The sequence below is a fragment of the Malaya genurostris genome, chromosome 1 (assembly GCF_030247185.1).
Source record: "Malaya genurostris strain Urasoe2022 chromosome 1, Malgen_1.1, whole genome shotgun sequence".
In the NCBI taxonomy this organism is placed as follows: domain Eukaryota; kingdom Metazoa; phylum Arthropoda; class Insecta; order Diptera; family Culicidae; genus Malaya; species Malaya genurostris.
The window spans coordinates 148,597,800-148,619,818 of record NC_080570.1 but is presented as its reverse complement, the minus strand read 5'-3'; the positions used below and the strand labels follow the sequence as shown (position 1 = coordinate 148,619,818).

Genomic DNA, 22,019 nt, shown 5'->3' with positions numbered 1-22,019 from the left:
ACAAAATCGAAATTAGTCGTAGTAGGTTATTCGTCTATCCACATCGAGAGTTAGATGACGAATTGAAGAATTACACGGCTTTTGGAAAGTATTTGGCTTGATTTTTCCGTGTCGTATATCAAACACGTGCTTGAAAATGAATTTTTTAAATTTATCAACCTGTAACTCCGGCACCGGAAATCGTATCCGGATGAAACTTAATAGGCTTCTGTGGGATTTACATTTACATAAAATTTACACTGTAGCAGACTCTAATAAAGAATAATAACTACATAACAATTGAAATTTGGGCAACACGTAGTTTTTCTTCAATACTCGCTCGAAATAATGGAACGAAAATCTTCGTTTACAGGAGAAGCTCCCCTTCAAAAATCACACTCTTCTGTATTATTTTCACTAAAAGTTATGAGCATCAATACTAGTTTTCAGTGAAAATAATTCAAGAGTTTGATTTGTTTTTAAATATAGCGTGGTCCGAAACCGACCCCTCTACGGTACATCGACTTAAAAAGTGTTTTATATTATTTTGTTTGGAACACTTGCGAATTCATTGAAGGAAACAGTTACCCACATTTTGAGTCACTGGGCATGTCATTCGAATCTTAATTGATTTAGGTAACTTTATAATAAACACCGTTACAGATAGTAGGGACGCATATAATTTTGTAAGAAAATATTACAAAAGATATATATTTTTATTGAATATACTGTTATTAACAGACTATTACAACAGATTAATATTCTCAACATTTGCTATCTAGCTATTGTAGGGTAGCTGACGCACCTTTTTGCAAGCGTGATATTGTGATTCCGTCAATCGATTTTTATAGTTTTCGTCGTTCATGATTATACAGTTCAAAATATTTCCGGTTTATCGTAAAAAGGTATTACCTTCATATAACTTCCGTTCTTTGAACTCACTCACTCGTTTGGCTCACTCATTTTGGCTATATTTCTTAGTGACAGTCCAAGTTCTGTGCACCTTTTGTGAATAATATTTTGACGTTGTTCAGCTGAAAGTTCACGCATTCTTCAACAAATTGATGGAAACACATTAACGGCTACTCAAGTGGTGAGAGAAAAGTACAGATAACAGGACGAAACCATAAAAAATGTCTGATTCTCGATTATTGCGACAAAGCTGTTGTTTATGACCATGTTCGTACCACGGACATTCTTGGCAAAAGTAGAATAACATTAAATATTTATGGAACTAGCCAAGAGTCGTTGCCGGTAAACGATTATTGGGATTACATAGTTTAAAATCCACAATCGCGTTTGCGTTCCGCTTTCAGCATATCCTCATTCAATCGAATTTCGTTATCATGCTCAAATGAGACTCACAGGATTGGATGTTTTGCTTGCTCCGTTCCATGTGCCAATGAATCTATAGTGCTTGAAGAAAAAAATTCAGAAGCGACGTTTTTCGCCGGTTTATATTCCTCCAGCGAAAGTCACTGTGCATTAATGTTATGTAGACTGTCATGTGATATATTAATTACTCATAACTGTACGAAATTTCACTTGTAACATTCAGTCTCAAACCCATTGATGCCTGAACATACATTATCAACTTGAAGCACATACAGAAAATGATATCCCTTTGTTATGTGCTCCGATAGTGGAGGCAAGAAAATTTATTCATTTATGTTAAAGCACGTGGTTCATAATCAAGACAACAAAATATGTACGATGTAACATGGTTCTATCAGTTGATGAATAGGAAATGACAGTTCAACTGACGTCGTTTGGAATCATCGCTGCGCTGCACTGTCCAGCGAATTGCAGGTTAGTGCTGCAACGACAATACCTATTTCATTGTCTCATCAGTGAACAAGTTCAAATGAATATGCATGAACATCTACTCGATGACCGACCGACCGGAATAATAAACAGATGGTTCTCATTTGATTTTTCAAGTATTACCAGCTAGTGTAAATCTCCTTTTTTATTTTGTTGGATGCCTTGAGGCGTGGTCCCAAGTATTCAAAATGGAACTAAAACTGACCTTAAAAAGCAAGCAATAAGTTTAGGTATATTCTGAAATCGATATTTTGGCTAAATGGTTCACCATTTATTTATTATATTGAACCAACTAAAATGTTTACCAGGAACTAATTTGAGATGTCCGTTCTCAGTCTATTGATCTTTTTAGGCGACTTTTTATGTGAATTTTCGAAGTTATGTGGTTTTATGCGACTTATCAAAGTTATGCGGGTTTTTTATGTGCATTTTCAAAGTTATACAATTTTTCATGCGGCACGTATCCCCTGCATAAAAAAGACATGAGGGTATTTATCAATCGAAAGGAGCATCTGATGACGATTTAACTGAGTTTCAATTGGGTTTTACACGAACATGGCATAACCTCACAATATTCATTGAATGAACATCATTTGACATCTGACGGTGGTTTGTATTGTTTTGCGAGTGCAAATCAAAAATTGAAAAAGGACGGAAAAGTGCCTGTTAAAAACGTGTTCCACAGTGAAAAGAACTAAAATGATTGCCCTGTATGCGTTTCCAGCATCAAGGAGCGATATTTGTATAAATCTGTTTCGTGTGAGGCAACTTGCATTTTTTTTTGAATTCAAACGATGAACCTCTGATGAACTTTTAAACTGGCGGCTGTCAAAATAAAGTTCATTCTGTTCATTTTGTGAGGTTATGTCATGTTCGTGTAAAACCTAATTGGTAGTGCAACGAATGAAGAACTGAGTACTGTCCATTCAGTGCGTCAGTGAGCTGTGTATTATAGATGATTGGGTAGGCAATTTCTTGAACCCGACCCGCACCCGATCGAAATTAAAAAAACCTTCAACCGTACTCGACCCGAAACCAGGACCAAAACCTGACCAAATTTTTTAACCCGATTTTTCTGTACTCAAACCTGACCAATACCCGTACCATACACAATCCCGACCAGAATCTGATAAACATTTTTTTTAATCGAATCCGACTTATACCAGTCGGATTCGGGTGCAAATATTCGAGGCCCGATCATCTCTACTGTGTCTGTAATTATTATCAGCACGGTTTGTTCAATCGATTCGACTTTCGACTTGTCGAAATTTTTGAGGTAGCCTTACAATATAGGATGTTTTCGTAACATACTCAAATAGTAAATGTTGGAGAACGATGTTCGAAGTTATTTTAAGCTCAGAAATGGCGACTTCCAGTACAATATTTATAAAAAAAAATCCAAAACACGGGTGTATGACTATTGAATGTCGAAAATTGTTGTTGAAATGGTGACTTAATAGATTTGATAGATTTCATTCCATAAAAAACGGATTCGCCGGGAGTCATAGAATATAATTCGATAGAATCATAATTTGATTAGTAAGACAACCCAGGTAAATCGAGGTAAATCGAGCAAATCGAATAGACAGATATGATTTCTCCATCCGTGGCCGTGGCTTCGTTTGATGTTATTCAACAATAAAAAGTATCCACTTATCCGAGGTTATTGAGAGCATAGAATGAATTGCTCGAATTAGGGAAATACGTTTCAATGCAAATTCTGCTAATTTTCAAGCTTGATTTTATGATCATTGGTATGTTTATGGCCTGTCAAACCTTCGAAAACATATTTAACACAATCAATTGATCTCTCCATCTTATAGTTTATATTAAAACGTTGCATTTCCTTTCCTTTTGGCTGCTTTATAACCAATTTAGTTGCCGCGCCCGATGGCGAGGGAAGCCATTCCAAACCTGAAGCGATTAGCTATTTTATTACCCAATTTAAAAATTGGATTTCTACAATTCTTACGTAAACGTTTTTCATTCGGTTTCGATTTTATTTCTCTACCGGCACATAACATAATCCTCCCCCTGTGAGCGGTCTTAAATCGCAACTCGCGTGCCCAAGGTAATGCAGCTAGTGCAGAAATGTAAGGCGCAAAACCACCGGTCAACCTGATGGCAGCTGATGGTAAAATGTTTACTCTTCATTAGCGGACTCTAATCCTTTGCCAATCGTCGGCGATCGCCTGACAGAGGGAGGAGACAGTTTTGACACGAAAATCAGCATTTATGCCACATGCCAATTAGGATCCGATGGCAGTTGATTTCGTGTGAAAATTGTGTAATTGAGTGATCATTATTGTCGATTCACTTTCCCCGTTCGGTTCGCTTCCTTTCGAATGAACAAACGAACGAACGATCGGCTTCGGGGCAGTGAGACGAAAATTGTTCGCGTTGTTTAAAATGCACTTGTTTTATGACACCAAGCGAGCGAAAGTTGTGACATTTTACGATCCGATCAGCAGTCAGACGGCGGTCTGCGGGGGAGGTGAAGAAGGAGCAGTAGAAAAGAGTGTTACGACACACGTGACTCCTAGGGCTGGATTCACAAAGGACACTGTTTAATGTTTAATATTTTGACAGGGACATTGGGTGAATAAACTCTAATTTCTGTTTCGTCTTTGTGCTACCAAAGAATAAAAATGTCAAATCACTGTTCCGTGAAACTGAGCTGAGAAGAACGAAGTGCAACTACTGCAAATTGGACTGCACTGATGAAGTGAACAACAGACGCAGAGAAACACGACGGAAATCGAAGCAGAAACAAAAAAGCAGAAACGTTTTCGCAACTAGTAATGGTTATAAAATGCACCGAAAAGTGGAGTAACTAGGTAAATAGCAAAAGAAGTGACGGAAGAAGAAGAAAAAAAACCCCAGCAACATCAGTAACAAAAGTGCATGTCGTGAACTTGGTGAGGGGGGGGGCTATGAAGAAATTCATCACGACCAAATTGCACGCATCGCCGGTTAAGGAGAACCTCCATCACGAAGCAGACCCAGAAGAGCAACCAACATCCGAAGAGGAATCGGCACACAGCTCAGTAACAACCATCGCCGGTGGCAACATCGTGGAACCGAAATCAGCGCCGTCATTATCACCAGCTCCGGTGGTGGTGGCGACGACGACGACGGTGGCGGTCACAGCCATGACATTGAATTCCGTACCCGGTGCCGGTGCTAAGCGACTGCAACTCCACCATCAGCAACAGCAACAGCAGAAGCAGCAGTCTTCCGATGGCGGTGGTGGAACAGCGGTAGAACTACCGCCTACTTTGATTCAGCCCAAAGAGCCCCAGCAGTCGAAGGTACAGCCGCAACATGCCATCATTACTATCAGCAAACCAAAGCCGCCGCAGCCGCCGGTGATGAGCAGTTCGACCTCGACGGCCGCCCAGGTCAAGATGTGCGGTTATCTCAAGAAGAAGCGAAATGTAAGTTGTTTTACCTTTTCTTAATTTTGCACTTTTATAGCTTTGAGCTGCTTTCTCTCTACAACGGCCTTTTCTCGAGCTGAAATAGTTTAATTTATAGTGGGAGTTTTGGTCTCTTAACGTCTTATTCAATTCTGTGTTATCAACGAATGTCAAATCTGAAGCACACTTTTTTACTTCTTGTTACCTGGTGAAATCGTTAACACTTTCAGTCAATTTAAAAAAAGGAATTTCTAATTTTGGTAATATATTTTTCAATTTTCTCCGTCAACATTTTAGAAGACAGTTGTATCTTTCTTAGGCCACAATAACATAGAAATTTATATTGCGGCAGTAAACAAAACCGAAAATTTATGGTATTTCTTTCAAATTTAAATTCAATCAGCTTAAGTAACAGTTCACAACAAATTTCCTCGATGTATCCTCTATCGTTAAGAAAAACTTCAGGCTTTTCACTGTCTCAGATTAGGCTTCAACGAGGGTCCACAATTTTCTCTATCAGCCATCGTTGGGTTCGATTTGACGTTTAACATGGCGGTCACATGTTGCTATAGGGTAACTCATTGATTCTCAGAGAATTTCGCCTTTACTTTCATAAGCACTTAGACTTTCGAAATACCATTAACACGTGGGTTGAAATGTCCCGGGACTAACAAAGAGAACACGATTTCCTTGGTACAAAATTAACTTCATTCATCAACGTAATCTCCTTAAAGAGCAACGCAATCATTTCAGTGCCGCTCAAACATTTCAATACCACTTTTGTAAAACGATTGATCTTTTACCTCAAAATAGGCTCAGTTTCAGCGATAACCTCTTCATTCGTGCGAAATTTCTTACCGGTGAGCATTTTTTTCAGGTCTGCGAACAGCCAGTAGTCGCTGGGAGCCAAATCTGGCGAATACGGTGAATGTGGGAGCAATTCGAAGTTCAATTTATGTTGTTTTGCCATTGTTTTGATTGGCTTGTGACACGGTGCGTTGTCTTGAAGAAACAACATTTTTTCTTTGGGTCGTTTCTTTGCAATTTCTGCCTTCAAACGCTATGTAATATTTACTATTAATAGTATTTCCTTTCTCAAGATAGTCGATAAACATTACACCACGCATATCCCAAAATACCGAGGTCATAACCTTTCCAGCCGATTGCTGTGCTTTCGGGCACTTTGGACGAAATTCACCAGTTGCTGTCCAATCAGATGACGATCGTTTTGATTCCGGAGTGAAGTGATGAATCCATGTTTTATCCATTATCACATATCGACGCAAAAATTTCAGTTTGTTACGTTTCAACATGGCCAAACACTGCTCAGAATTGTCAACACGTTCTCGTTTTTAGTCAACAGTGAGCAAACATGCCCTTGCTTCGCCTGAGAGGTATTTTTTCCATCAAGCAGCAGTGTAAATTAAAAACACGGAATTGTTTCTGATCCATTGTTCTGAGAATAATGATAGTAGCGTCACTCTTAGCACAATAACTCACAAACTAGTGAATTGAACATCATGAAATTTTAACAACTGTCTTTTAAAGGTTAGTATTAACTAACTTAAGAGGTGACTGCAATAAAACTAGCGCCATCTATGTGTTAGGCCCGGAACTTTTCAGCCCATGTGTTACACACTTCGGTGTTGGTTCTAGCAACATTATCAATAAGAAAAAGTTTTATTTTCAAACCGGACACTATCAAACCCAAAACCATGACACTAGCCGACTAGTTTGGTTTGGCACATGAACTTTACTATCTCTGGAATATTCTCAAGTTTATTTGGTAAGATGACTCGGTTTGTGTGGCTGTGGGACACAGCATCGACGCTAAACAACTTTTCGTAAGAGAACCGGATTACCATTTTCTAAGTAATCTGTTACAAGAAAGCTCTCGTGGTTCCTTCATCCACTCCGTGCTCGAGTGACGTTTTTCCCTCTAGCTCTGGAATATGCGGTCAAGTTTTCTTCGGCAATTATTCACATTGTTGTTTAGAAATGTCGACTTCCTTGACAAGTTTCCTGATTGAATGTACCGGGTTGCAAGTAGAGTCTTTGCCCGGATTGATCTGATCACGTTTGAAGTACGTGCCAAATGAAGATCTTCACTTCCCGGTTAACGATGTTCGGGATCGCTCTGTAGACATATTTTAATGCCCTAAACAATCTTTTCCTGCGTCTTCTGGGCGATTCATTGATGTACATTTTCACAAATTTGCAATGAAAAAATTCCTATGTTCTTATGTTGCACTTAGGGATGTCGTACTATCGATCGATTAATCGATTGATAATCCGGATAATCTACTAATATTCAATCGATTAAGGAGTGTATCGAAAATAAGCTATCCACAAATTTTTCTTTCAAATTATGATAAAAAACGATATATTACTCAAACTAAAAATTGATCCTTTATTGTACGAGGTTAAACTTGAGCATAATGAGAACCGGATGAAATTTGAGTTATTCCTGAACGAATTTTCGAACTTTTGATCGAACACTCTTCATCAAGTTCCGGACAAGTGTTGCATCGCATTTTTTGGACGCTTGAGCCCACATTTTTTTTGAACTCCTGCATGTTCTCAGCTGCCTTACCGCTCTTCTTGAAGACTCTCTTCACGATTGCCCAGTAACGTTCGATGGGTCGAAGCTGAGGGCAATTTGGTTATAAAACTAATCGAATAATTTGAAAAATTCAACAACAATAGTCGAATAATTATTCGATGAATAATCAAGATAATCGATTAAAATTCAATTTGAATTAATTTAAAAAATTTTCTCGATTATAGAATAATTTTAGTTCAATTTTAGGTAAAGTGACTCTAGGTAGTTTTCGTAAGACACATGTTTAAAAATATTTAAAGATGAGTTATATTTACTCTACAGTTGAGTCGCATTGATTCAATTTCAGGTTGATACGGGTAACTTAATTTTAGCTTATTGAACGAAAATCCCGCTGTTGGGTGGTTTTGCTTTTTGTATTTTGACAACAATGGAAGGAGCGAATGAAAGAAAAGATTGAAAGAACTGAAAATTAAGTAAAAAGAAGTAAGGTAGTTTTTATTTTCCATGTAAACATAAGCAATAAGTAAACATAAGCATGTCAACAAAAATCAGTCATTAGTTGCACAAATTCATCTCATACTGAATCTCAAACAAATATACGATTACTGTCCAATGAGGATAAAATTATGTCGATATGAGACAGTTATGAAATGTGAAACGATAAATTTACTGTTTTTCGAGAAAAGTGTAAGGGAGACCGGGGCGAAAAAGGCCACTCACAAATAACCATCAAATGTCACATCCCATTGGTTAAGCCGTATAGAGATACGTGGGCCCGAACATTGACTACAATTGGCCTATGTTCATTCGACATACCGTCCACTCAGCTGAGCCTCAGTAGGCGATGAGTGCGAAAGTGTCGATTTATTTGTCAAAAGTAAAATTTTCAGGTTCCCCAATTTATTGATTGTAGATTTTATTTCGAGGGAATAATCATATTCGGTGAATGTTTTTAGCTAATTAAGATGCGCTGAAAGTACCATTCAGGTACTAGTGGTTTTTATGAGAAATTTTTTTTGGCAACATCAAAACGATGCGGTGGGACGAAAATGGTAACTTGACTCGGTATGAGTTAATAATTTATAGTTGTGTTTTATAAAAACTTGCTGATTTTATTTGCATTTTATTTCACATTCACATAATTTTTTTCTGATAATTTTTGATAAAATCAGTTACTTTAGGATGAAATGATATTTTTCGTGTACAAAACAGTTGCAAAGTACCGATAAAGCCAAACAAATTCATTTACACACAACATTTAGTTATGAGTGGTTGTTTCCTGCGTCAAAATGAAACTGGCCATTTTCGCCCCAGCCATTTTTAAATTTTCGATTTTGAGGCGGGTGCACTCCGAACCAGATTGTGCCCGTATGAGCAGGGATAGGTACCTCAAACCGAATGCGTTTTGTAACTGAAGGTTGCAGTTTTCGAACAGTGTATAACATTCCGAGTGAAAATATTTTTTTCGCCACTATTTTTTACACAATACCAAAAGTAACCATTTTCGCCCCGGTCTGCCTTACGCAAAAAATTTATCATGTTTGATTGATTTTTTTTTTATATTTTCACATTAGCTTTACATTAGTATTATAAGCTTATCAAATAAACTTATAGTACCTTTCAAATGAGTCCTCAGAAATCGATTCTTTTATTTCCGAGAAATTTTGGTGCATTCAAAAACACAGGGATTTGTCGTTTACGTCACATATAAAATTACATCTCTTGAACCGGAAATGTTCGCCTCAACACTTTCAAATTTGATCAACATTGTAAGCTTTCAAATAGGCCTAAATGGAAATTCATTGTCATATTATGGAAATTCATTGTCATATTCGAGAAAATTCAGCCGCTGTAAATGTGAGTTACGTCACTTATACTGTTATATCTCCGGAACCAGAAATGATAGCTTATCCATAATGCAATAGAAGCTTTCGAACGAGCGGAGGTTTGGTAGAATCGGTTAAGCCATCTCTGAGGAAACTGAGTGGTTAGAAAACAACGCGCTTTGTCGGTTACGTCGCTTATACCATTATATCTCCGGAGCCAGAAGTGACTGCCATTTGATCTTCGAATTTGATCAATCGTCCAATAGTAACTTTCAAACGAACCTAAGCTTGCGGTTCATTCATCTCCGGGGAAACTCGAACTTTTTTCTTTCCCCAAACTAAAAATTACTGCGTGCGTTAGAAAAAATCAAATCTATACTAAACTACGTTTCAAACTAATGATAGAGAAAACTGATTTTGTGTTTTTCAACAATGGTTGCTTTTCTACGATTGTAAATTGAACCTTAACATACGAGAAAGCTTCAGTAGCTTAGACGTATCACGATGAAATAGCTGTTCGATTTGTGTTCGTGTGGAATCACATTGCAAGTTGCATTCCCAGTTGTACTCACTCGTTTAACGATTTCACTCCGTCTTTCGCTCATTCAATTGAGAAGCGCTCATTTTTCGACTCGATCCATGTATCAATTTCATTGTTGATTACTTTAGAAGAACAGAAGCGCTCATTAGGTAGACCGTGTATTGTTGTTCGGAATAAATGGTAGTCAGATGGAGTGACATTAGAAAAGTACGGCTGATGGAGCAGAGATGAGAGTTTTTCCTTGTATAGATTTCCTGTGTTGATTTTTTGGCATCAAGCTGGTATTATTGAGTAATATTGTTCTTATTTTATCAAGAAAATTATTGAAATTAGAATAGATTGGTCGATTCTATATATTTTTTTACCATGTCTGCGAAAGTTTAACATGAAAAATTGAACGAACGTTTTAAAGAGTGTTAGGATAAAAAAATGAACAAACAAGAATGTGTGTGGATCGATCAATGTTCCTTTTTTAGTGAATGGAAATTTCTGGATATTTCGTTTGACTCCTCTTCATTTTCCTCGCTGCTGAACACAAATTGGTTTTGAGCTGCATTTCTAACTGGTTACTGTATTTTACGACTTCTTGAGGTTCCACTTGACGATGGTCCAATATTTTTCGTGTTGGAAGAATGTATTGTCTGGACGTTGTTCACGGCATACCACACCATGACCCTTTTCCCATGAAGGCAGAATGCCAAATCTAGCCAAAATAGATCGAAACAATCATGTTACACGAGGAAAAGTAACAAACGTTTTTCCAGATATTCATGTACTTAAATGTCTTGGTGTATGATCCCTCACGGAACGACCGAAATTAGATCTGCGCCTAATTCGCATTACTGTTTTTGAATTAGTTGATTTTAACAACAAAATTTCCAAAATAACTATTAAATTAGTTGAAATTCAGAATTTACTTTGCTGAAAAAAACCCTGGTTTTTAGAGAATGTGTTTAGTTGACGAATATCCTGGACACAAACCAGTAATATTTTAATCAATCACGAAATTCTCATTGACAACTAATTTTATAATTAAAACCAGAAAATTTGACTCTATTTATCTATCACCATCATTGCTGAAAAACAGCACAAAGAAAACAAAAATGAAATTGATTTTATTAACAAGTTTCTGAGCCAAAAATTCATGAGAAGTATCAAAGAAAAACAATCCATTGAAAAGCTAAAAAGGATAGTCTTGTTGAAAAACTGCTTGCAAATTGTTTTGATGTTTTTGGCATTTGTTACCATATGAGTAAGAATTTCTGAAGTTCGGTAGTAGTGTGCCATCTAGTGGCTAATAGTAATTACGATCTGTGACAGGGCGCCATATAGCTGCAGACCGCAGAAGCCAATTAAACAATTCGTGTTGGTTGAAAACAACATTTTATTTTTCTAATTCAACTAAAAAATTAGTTGAATGAAAATGGAGTGTGCCTTAGCTACAAAATGACAACACTGTCAATTGGTGAACTCAACTAAAAAAATAGCAATTTCAACTAAAATTTTACTATTATTAAGGGAATTAGAATTAAAATATCTAAATTAGCAAAAGTAATTTTTTTTGGTTGTCTCAAAATATAACTAATTAAAATTAAAAAATCAATTAATTTTTTGTCAAAATGCTGATTTCGGCCAAAATGCGACACTGAAACTGTCGTGATCAAATTGCCACTTTTTAAGCCTCAGCATCAGTAGAGCTGTCCCACGCGATATTTTGTTGTGAATTTTGACAACTTTATAACACACGATACTTCCAGCTTACACGGACGCGGAGGTTGTGGTTCCGCTTAAAACAGCAGGTTACTCCATGAACTGTTTTTGCATGTAATGAAAATATGGGATTTGATTATTACTTGTGGTTTCAGATTTCCCCTCGATTCAGTCTCTCTGACAGTCTACAAACGTTTTTCGAACACGTTTATTATGTTGGGGATAGGTGATTGGGCCACATTCAACAATTTCGTCAACTGGGCAACGCACGATGCGAAAAATTCGCAAAGTTGACCATTCCGTGACAACACCCTTTACTTTTCTTTGTCCATAACTTGTGAACGTTTCTCGGTCGTAAAAAAAACCTTAAGAAGCATTATCCCGTTTCCGAAGTCCAAACGGGCAAGCGTAATTCCGGTCTCTCTGGTGGTGGCTTACTTCGAAATGATGATTTCATATTGTCGTTAATTTTCATGGCTACATTATATTCATTTTTCGTTTTTTATCGTTTCTTTCATTCTCATCGCACAAAAATAAAAACCCGGCGGCGCTCAACATCATCATCAACATTACCGATCCGACGATAATTGCAACCGCCAAAATTCAACGTTGACATCATTCACTGGAATTTCGCTTGGCGTTCGACCTGCGCTCCAGAAGATGGGTGGCTGGCGGAAGATGTACTTCATCCTGCAGAACCAACTGCTGCTTTCCTACTCGTCGAAGGACGACTACGAGAAGAAGCTTGCCCCCTTCAAGGACATCATTAATCTGGTCCCGGGGACGGTCATCATCCCGACCACCGGACCTCGCTTTACCATCGAAACCAACTCCAAAGTGCTGTACACATTTGTAAGTATTGTGTTCGTTTTCATTATTTTGTTTTTCTGTTTCTGCCAAATTCAGTCGTTTTTTTCCTCTAAATTGGCGTTTTCTCGCTGTTGTTTTAATTCGATTGCAGCGCTGCGATGATCATAAAAGCTGTTCCGAGTGGATAACCGCGCTGCTCGACAGTCTCAAAGGTGACGGAGGTGGCGGAATCGGTGGCGATAAAAGGTACAGGTGGGTCTTTATTTTTAATGAGATTAGGCTTCGGAACAGGCAGGCAACGGCAACGGCGGCGGTGGCCCAAGCTAATGGTGCGATAGGTAATTTCAACAAAACGCATCATGGCACGCTTTCGTAAATGCAGGAAGCTTTCATCTGGTACTTGGAGCAAATGTATGTTTTTGCGAAGTGTGTCAAGCGAATCGTATGAATGTCGTGTTTTATTCTCGTACGGGTGGATGGTTTGAATAACAATAAAAACTTAAAGTCTGGTTTCTTTGAACAAAAATAAAAAAAATGACAATCAAATGTTTGAATGTTGATTCAATGTCAAAATATGGCCATTTATTGTCTTCAAACGCAAAAGTGACACTGACATTGTGAGGTACCCGATTATATCGCATAGCAGGCTGGTAATTTGCATCGCTTCAAAATCAATATGTTATGTGAAATATGGCTTCGGCTTACACATTTTCTACGGTTTTTTTGCCCTCCAATCAGCCCTCCATTGTTTTTTCTAGATTAAATCTCTATTGTCGTTTTGCTGTGGGGCAACCCCCATGACGCAAAATTTTAATATCGGCTACCTTGAGGAAAAAGATTGTCTTTCCAAGCGAAACAAAAAACCTAACAAACAAAACAGAAAAAAAACAAATTATTTCCATCCATCCGTCAAAGGCGTGAATGAATAATCCGAACAATTGCATAAGGTTTCACTTCCACCACCGTGGAAGCTAGACGGCTGGTTCCCCACCCAATGCCACGCGATTAATTTCAATTTGTTTTGTTTCTCGACTTAATAATCGAAAATTGGTAATCGATACCTTCTATTGTGAAGCAGAGTTATGTAGCTGGCCACCCCTTCTTTCCGTGTCTAAACATTAAACGAAAGAAGTCTGCACGAGTTTTGAATGTTATGAGCGGCAGTCCTTTTGTAAGAACGTACACGCAGAAAAAAATAGTGCCCAACGGTTGAGTTTTATATACTGTTGAGTTTGCTTTAGATGAGTTAAATGCGGAATTTAAACTTACTATTGAGTACTTTGAAAGAAAAACATCAATTTCACTTTATTGGATGAAGAGTACTCTAAATTAAGTAATTTTTTGGTAGCGTGTAGGTCTGCCCGCTCGCTAATGTATGAGTATGTAGAATGTAGATCTTTTGTTTTCTTTTTTTCGTTCCATTTCTATTCATCAGCCGCGGAAGTCTGCACGGCGCTAGTAACCTGCAGCACCACCTGACCCACCGGTCGCTGTCCTCGCTGTCGTCGTCGTCCTCGTCGGCATCGTCGACCGGCTCGGCCACTTGCCATTACGCCACCGATGACCCCTCGAAGATGACCATCACATCGATTCGAAGGTTACAACAGCACAACATGCCACATCTTCCGTTGAATGCCGGCTCGGGAGGTCAGACTGGCAGTCGGCAGGAAACGCATCGCCGACAGCAACACACCCAACAGCAGCAGGCATCCCTATCGGCACCGAACCTATTCTATGGATTCGGGAGCAGCATTATTGGCAGTAGCAGTAGCAGTAGCACTGGTGGTGGCAGCAATAGCAACCACGTGAAAGTTGGCAAATTGGTGCAGCTGCCCATTGCTAGCGGGACGGCACGGTTGCTGGAGCGCGGAGGGGCTAACAATGGACAGAAAAAGTACAAGATACTCACCATCAACGAGGTGGACGATGACGGGTAAGTTCAGGATCAGCTGCATTCTGTTGCTGCTGCTGCTGCTAGGAAGGAGCAATTATAGATTCAATTGTAGATAATTATTTGAGTTGGCACTTACCATTCATGCCGAGCGGATCTTACTGGGAAATAAGGTCGGAAGTTTGACCAATTAGCATGGTGTGCAGCCTGGAGAGTTTCGGATGGCTCGTGCTAATTATATATCATTTGGACCGGCCTCTTTCAAGGTTGTTCGGTGACAGGTTAACATTTTTCGGGAACGTTTTCCCTTTTTAATTAGTAATTGAACAACGTTCACCGGTGCGTAAGTCTATTATGATTATGCAAAATTTATCCACTTATCCATCTTTAGTGCTTGTTGCCAGTGTAAGGTTAACGAAGAACCACTCCCTTTCCGCATCAGTGGTTGACAAAGTAGAAAAACAAGCGAATGATAGTAAACATTTGTTTTGTTTGGTTTACATTGAATAATTATAAGCTGCGTCAGAAATAAAGCATTGACAGCAGATTTAGTTGATTTTTCGTTACGTAGGTTTTATTTTGGTTCAAAAACTATACGGATCGAAAATGATCAAGGATCTAAAAAAGTACGGGTGTGTAGTGTCAGAGACATAACTGGATGTTGTGAATACGAATAAAACTGACACTCTTTCTTTATACTTCCGAATATCAATAAGTTGACCAATTGTGTAAATTGTACAAGCTTTCCCCTTTTTCACTACTAGAATTTGAAACGATACACCTAAACTAAAGTACAGATTAGTTACATCAAACATTCTGTCATACAATTAAATATTACGAAATAACCAACGAAAGTTCGTATCTATTCTGAATCGGTACATTTTATATAACAAAACAGCAGAAAGTTCTACTACAAATTACAACAGGTTGAAAAATGGGCCGTACACAGTATAGTGAAGGAAATTTTCGCATAATTCTTTGGGTATACAATTATGACATTAAATACCACCATACAGAATTTTTATGTTGATTACTTTATTTTGGATTTGAATATTTCAGTGAAAGAAAGTATCAAAAGGCTGTACGGGATTAATTTCTGGCATTCAGAAGGGCCAAATTATGTAATTCTATAAGATATTAAACACTTTTGCGAATTTTGCACTGCGAAAATTACACAAAGCTAATCAAATTATCCTAGATTTGCATCACACTGATGGTTTCAAATTTCAATTTACGAAAAAGCAATCTTTATAGTTCTTTAGATAACATTTGGAGCTATCAGACGGGCAGATTTTACATGTTCCTCATAGTTGTACATTTTTCGTTGTATTTTGCTCCAATGCAAACGACCAGCAGCACGATCTTCTTTTCTCTTCAACCTGAGCGTTAGAGGCATTATACAACGCAAAAGATCTGCCTTCATTGTCGACTGCTCCTTCTGACGACCGAAGTCTAAATGGGAGTACGATCTGAGCGTTTCATGCTCACCTCGACATCCAGTTCCATCTGGAAATGAACGATGTTTAATCTAAGTTTACCCGTCGTACTCATCCAGTAGATAATAGAAACTGAAATGTGCTCCATTATGTCAAAACCGTCATCCGGTTGCGAAAAAGGCAAGCAAGCGTGATGGAATTTCCTCATTTTTTCCAAAAGTTTCAGAAAACTTCGTTTTTTAGTTATTTATACACTTTTTCCTTTTTTTTTAACGACTATGTTTAGTAGTCAATATTTCTTTTTTCTTTTTGCGATATTTTCCTAACCAGAGACCATTTTTTTGTAGAAACAGACAATGAAAATTATAGAATGATAGTACTCAAGGGAGAGCAAGGATGTGAAAATACAGCACGGAAAAGTGAGACGTGACAGAGGGTCATTTAAGCAAGCAGAAATCTTCTAGTAACTTAACTTTTACCTTCTACCAGAGGAGTTGGGGTTAGGCATCTTAACAATGCGAATCACCCAAGTTATTCAACAAGCCGTATAGAGATAAAGAAAAAACATCCATGCAGTGAAGAACTCATTGTGTGTGAGAATGCCGTCGCAAGTAGAAAGTGACAACTTCTGGTAACTTTTCTTTTGCCGGTTCGGATAGTAAATGGCAAAAGACCTTTATCACTACTTTCCGACATACCAGAGATTTGGGTGATTCGCATTGTTAAGATGCCTAAGCCCAACTCCTCTGGTAGAAGGTAAAAGTTAAGTTACTAGAAGATTTCTGCTTGCTTAAATGACCCTCTGTCACGTCTCACTTTTCCGTTCTATATTTTCACATCCTTGCTCTCCCTTGAGTACTATCATTCTATAATTTTCATTGTCTGTTTCTACAAAAAAATGGTCTCTGGTTAGAAAAAAAATTAGTTATTTATGGTATTCTTACGCTGCTCAAAATTAAATCACAAATTCCTGATAACTTGTAGAAAAAAAAAATGTTGTTGGGTTAAGTACATCAAGAGACATTCGTGATAAAATTCTGCCCATTCTTGTACAGGGTAAATTTTGAAAAGGCGTCCCATAGTAAAGCAAGTCGTATTGACGACAAAAAATTCACGAACAGTTCTAATGTTCTCGGTCCATGCATGACATAAATCAGCTTCCAAAAACTATCAATGCGTGTCCGATATTCTAGAAATTCCACTGTAAATTCAAAAGTTTTCATCAAATAGACTTGAAATGTTTTCGTTGTTTCAACTTCTTTCACATTAATTCAGTAATCATGAAGTAAAAGTTTTCGAAACGTGTCTGATATGTTCTGAAATTTGTAGAAGCTCTTTCAATTTGTCAAATATTTCTGAAAACAATTATTAAATTGTCTGGAGAAAACTCCAAAATTTACAGAACTATAATCAATGGCTAAAGAAAGTGCGCAGTTTAAGTAAAGTGAACTTATATGTAAAAGTTGACTTAAAATAGTGGAAGATATTCTAAAACTTTTCGCATTTTGTCTTCCGCATCGGTATAGATGCCGCTAGAGTGCTTTAAACGACAGAGTGACGACAGCTGTTCGTTTGGAATGACAGTTTTGCTCCAAACGAGCCAATGACCTGTCAAATACAATGTAAAACTACGAAACTTCCAACATTTCGGATTAAATGTTTTGAATTTCTCGTACGGTGTTGGGAAGAAATCCTAATTTTTAAATTTTTCAGAAGTGATTTTTAGACAAAAAAATTATCTATCAGAAAATTCACTGTAGAAAGGTTTAGTATCGATTTTTTGACAATGTGATTCCCACTGAAATTTATTTCACATGGCAAAAAAAATAAATCAGTTTCGAAAAGTTCACTAGCAAACATTTTGCTAGATGATATTTGAGAAAAAAGTTCGAATATGATGAGTATGAATATGTATCTGATATGATTCTGGAACAGAAGATTTTTGGGAAATTAATTGTCATAACCGTTATATCTCAACCCTTTGCAGAACATATGATGAATCAATTCGTCGATGGACTAATATCATCCATAGAAGCAATAAGTACTGTGATTAATAATAGTTATAATAAAGGGACGGGTATAGCGTGACGGGTAAGTCGATGCCGCACATAGGTGTTGGAAAGTTTTTCTTGTCCGAAAAGGCGAGTGACCTTAAGGTTAAAACCTCTATAAAAATAGTTATAATGATAATGGAAACATTAGTAAAAACCTTTTTTAATCCACTATTACTTATGTTTTTATCACTAGAAGATGCTGTCAAGATTTTCTTTTTCAAACTACCATCACCTTTTCAATTTGTGAACAGTTATGTCAAGTTCATATAGATTTAAATGTGGCAACCCTGCACGCTATACAAAATTGAACAAAGCACGCTAGGTGGGTGCGTTTTCTTCTTCCGTGCCAGCACGTACCGATGCGTACCGATTTTGCATCACTTTGTATGACCGTTTTAAAGTTTTGATACTCATTGCCCTATAATTTCGGAACTGGAAGTCGGATCTAGATGAAATTGCACAGTGTCTTCAAAGACACTGAGAGCTTTAATTTGAATCATGATTTACCAAAATTGGGTTAACCGTTGTTGAGAAATCGAAGTGAGTTCCGTTTTTGGAGATTCTCTCTTCTAGTACCGGTGCGTTCAGAAGCGAAAACCTGGCACTAGTAGTCCCAAAGTAGATTTATATATCTACCAACTAGATGAATTTACCAGTAAATTTTATAAAAATGTGCACCTCGTATCGCCATCGCTTGTGAAAAAATACTCACGAAATTGAAAATTTTTACTAATCGCACTGTAATACCGGAACCGAAAGTCGGATCTGGATTAACTTTTCTGAAACTTCAAAGAATTTGCATCTTAGTTTGTAAAAATCGGTTAAGAAATTTCCGAGAAAATTGAATGTGTATTTTCTCAAAGATTTGCACATATTGCCTTGTAACTCCGGAACCGGAAGTCGGATCGGGATAAAATTCAATAGCGATCTATGGGTCCGTAAGACCTTTCATTTGAATCTGAGTTTGTGAACATCGGTTCAGCCATCTCTGAGAAAATCGAGTGACATTATTTGTCACATACAAACATACCTAAACACACAGACATTTGATCAGTTCGTTGAGCTGAGTCAACATTCGGCCCTCCGGGCCTCGGTTCAAAAGTCGGTTTTCACAGTGATTGTATAGCTTTTCTCTATGAGAAAGGCAAACACAATCATAAAGCATGTTATGCTGCTGATTACAAATATTAACCAATTCAATATCGTACGCAGAAGTAACACTAGCGCAGGTTATCGCTTCGCCAATTCAAACGCACCAGGCGCAGTGTTTGAGTGTTTCAGACATGCTGACAGTTCTGCGCTCCCGTTGTTTCTATGATTGTGGAATGTGGAAAAAATATAGTTGTTAATATTGATCCCTCCACGTACATCGAAAATATTGCAATAGTCATTATCTCTCAGTTGCGAATTTTTTCAGTAAAGATTTCATTATTGCTGAAAATATAATAATTAAATCTCGCACGAATCACTTCCTTTACTGAAGCGTAAAGGAAATTCAGCATCGAAATATCATCGGAGACTCTTATCCCTTTCGATTATCTCTTTAGCGATTTTTCCCTCGTGTGAGAAATCGTCATTAAGTTTCGCTGACACAAAAAATCACTTGTGAACATCGAGGTTCTGAGTTTTGTGGATGCTCGTTTCATGAATGAGAATCTTGAAAGTGATGTTTGCAGTCACTGAGTTTTTTTCAAAAAATCTCTTAAGTTGTTTTTTTTCGCAAGTGATACTCAAAAGAACTATTTCTGGTCATGATATATCGATTCGTTGTAGATATATTACTGCTGCTCTTTTTTAACAATCAAAAAAGTATTATTAGTACTAATATTTCTCTTGACAATGTTGCGGACGCCGTCGAATTTCGAGCACAGTTATTACAAATGGATGTTTTCAGGTGTTTTGATAAATTCTTATGAATCCACAAGTTTATTGCCTTGTGTAAAGTTGAAGTTGGCGTGGCGTCTATGCTTTACAAATGTTGTAGTTGTCGCAAAAAAATCAGGAATGAGATATTGTCACTACAGTGAAATGTGTATTACATAAACCCAATGAAGTATGAATTAATTCATAGACACGAAACAAATGAGAGTGAAAAACGTGTCGTAAGCCCACTGCACTCAATTACTAAAAACATTCCATATTTCCATGTGTCGGTTTAGCACGATTCGCTTTGTGCGATGATTCATATTCAATTCATGCGGTTTTGCGCGCCCTTTTTTTGGTACTGAATTTCACCTTAATGCTTTTTTATACCAAAAATTGTAGAAAATGTCTATTTTTAATTATTTGTAGTTATTAGATTACTACAACTGAAGATTTTATCATAAATTGCTGAACAGATTTTCGATAGTATGGAGAACAAAATATGTTGATACCTTAAATACAACAAGAGATATTCATGATTAAGTTCTATTCATTCTTGTACAGAGTGAATTGTGAAAAGGCGCCCCATAGTAAAGTAAGCCGTATTCACACTCAAAAAATGTAAATAGTACCTGTTCTCTAACATCTTCTGTGTGCAGTGTTTCACCCAGATTTGTATCCCTTTTTCTAATATAAATATTATGAACAAATTTTATTATTTAACGCAAAATCATGTTTGAATAAAAATAAATTATGTTGATTCTGTTTCTATAACAATCAGTTCAGTGAATTCAGTGAATAGTTTTGATAGTTCACCCGGATTTACCCTAGTAGTTAAAGGATTACGTACTTTCTATCCACATATAGAACTGATGCATTCGGTTTCGGCCTGAGCCACGCTTTTGTGGTCATTTCCACAAACTTGACGGCTTTGTTCCAATTCTGCGCTTCCGATCAACAGTCAAACGTACTTCGAACTGTTTTATGATACCAGACTTCGTGGAATTCGTGATTCCCAGCTTTTCTGCGATGACGCGATGCGGCAGATCCTTGTTCTCGTGCTCGTGCCAAACCTTTTCTTGTGCTCTGTTCTTTCATCGCCATTTTGAAAACGTTTTGCGTACATTATAAAATCTACGCACAGAGTGTGAACAATACACATTAAATTATGTCTACTATGTCAAACGTTACTACATTACATGAAAATCGTTCACGAATAACACGAAAATAAAGGGTCCGAGATGGTTTCCTCGAGGGAACCCCGATGTAAAGTTGAAGGATTACAGTACAGTTACGACTCGTATAAAAGTACTACGACGGAAATAGGTTAGCCGAATCGGGAAATGGTGTCGAAGTTTCATTATGTTAGTAAAAACGAACAGGAATTTCACCAGATAACGTTTCATTCCGCAGATAAGATTAAAATTGTTTCGGGTCATCCTTTGAATTGATCTCCATCCGTTCAGCGTACTGGCGAAAATACGAAGCATGCAATGATTTAAACTGGTGTTTCAAACCAGTTTCAGTTCGTCAGTTTCTTAACTCAATTGCTACGTTCAATTTCAGTACTCATGTTCATTTTACTGATTGATGTCATAGAATATTTTTGATTCGTCAATAGCAGCCCTTACACGTGACAATATTATTGTCAATCCAAAGTATTGTCAATACCGTCAATCCAATTGACTTGGTAACTTGAGTCCGCATTTTCGAACAAATCAAGCGTTTGAAGCTTCAAATATTGCAACTGAACATTGAAACATTGAGAGGAGAGTTCATTGCACATATTTGATAGTTTCTTCTCTGGAGAGAAAGTATTGTCGGATTGATGAGCAGTTTTGATTTTTTGACAATATTTTCGTCAATCCAATGAAGTTTCCATTACACGATCAAAAGTATTGTCAATACTCCTTGTATTGACAATAATATTGTCTCGTGTAAGGGTCGCTAATCATGCTCAAGGAATGTGACACTTAAGTTTTTATAATAAAATAGCTATTCAATTTGAATTACCATGCGCCAATAAGTCGGAAGCGAAACACGAACGATATTTTTGATAATAAATAAGTAAGTACTGAAGCCTTCTTTAAAAACATAGACGTA

General features: G+C 37.3%; 1 protein-coding gene across 7 annotated transcripts in view; it reads left to right on the top strand.

Moving 5' to 3' along the window:
- Nucleotides 1-22,019, top strand: part of LOC131426170 (uncharacterized) — a 50,413-nt gene that overhangs the window by 9,694 nt on the left and 18,700 nt on the right. For 5 of the 7 annotated variants that reach the window (XM_058588666.1, XM_058588665.1, XM_058588664.1 and 2 more), the window contains exons 2-5: nt 4,393-5,240; nt 12,520-12,714; nt 12,824-12,924; nt 14,108-14,605. In XM_058588666.1, coding sequence (XP_058444649.1) covers nt 4,737-5,240; nt 12,520-12,714; nt 12,824-12,924; nt 14,108-14,605 — 1,298 coding nt within the window. In that variant the 5' untranslated portion in view covers nt 4,393-4,736. The remainder of the gene's footprint in view (nt 1-4,392; nt 5,241-12,519; nt 12,715-12,823; nt 12,925-14,107; nt 14,606-22,019) is intronic. The other 2 variants (XM_058588669.1, XM_058588670.1) reach the window with 2 other exon arrangements.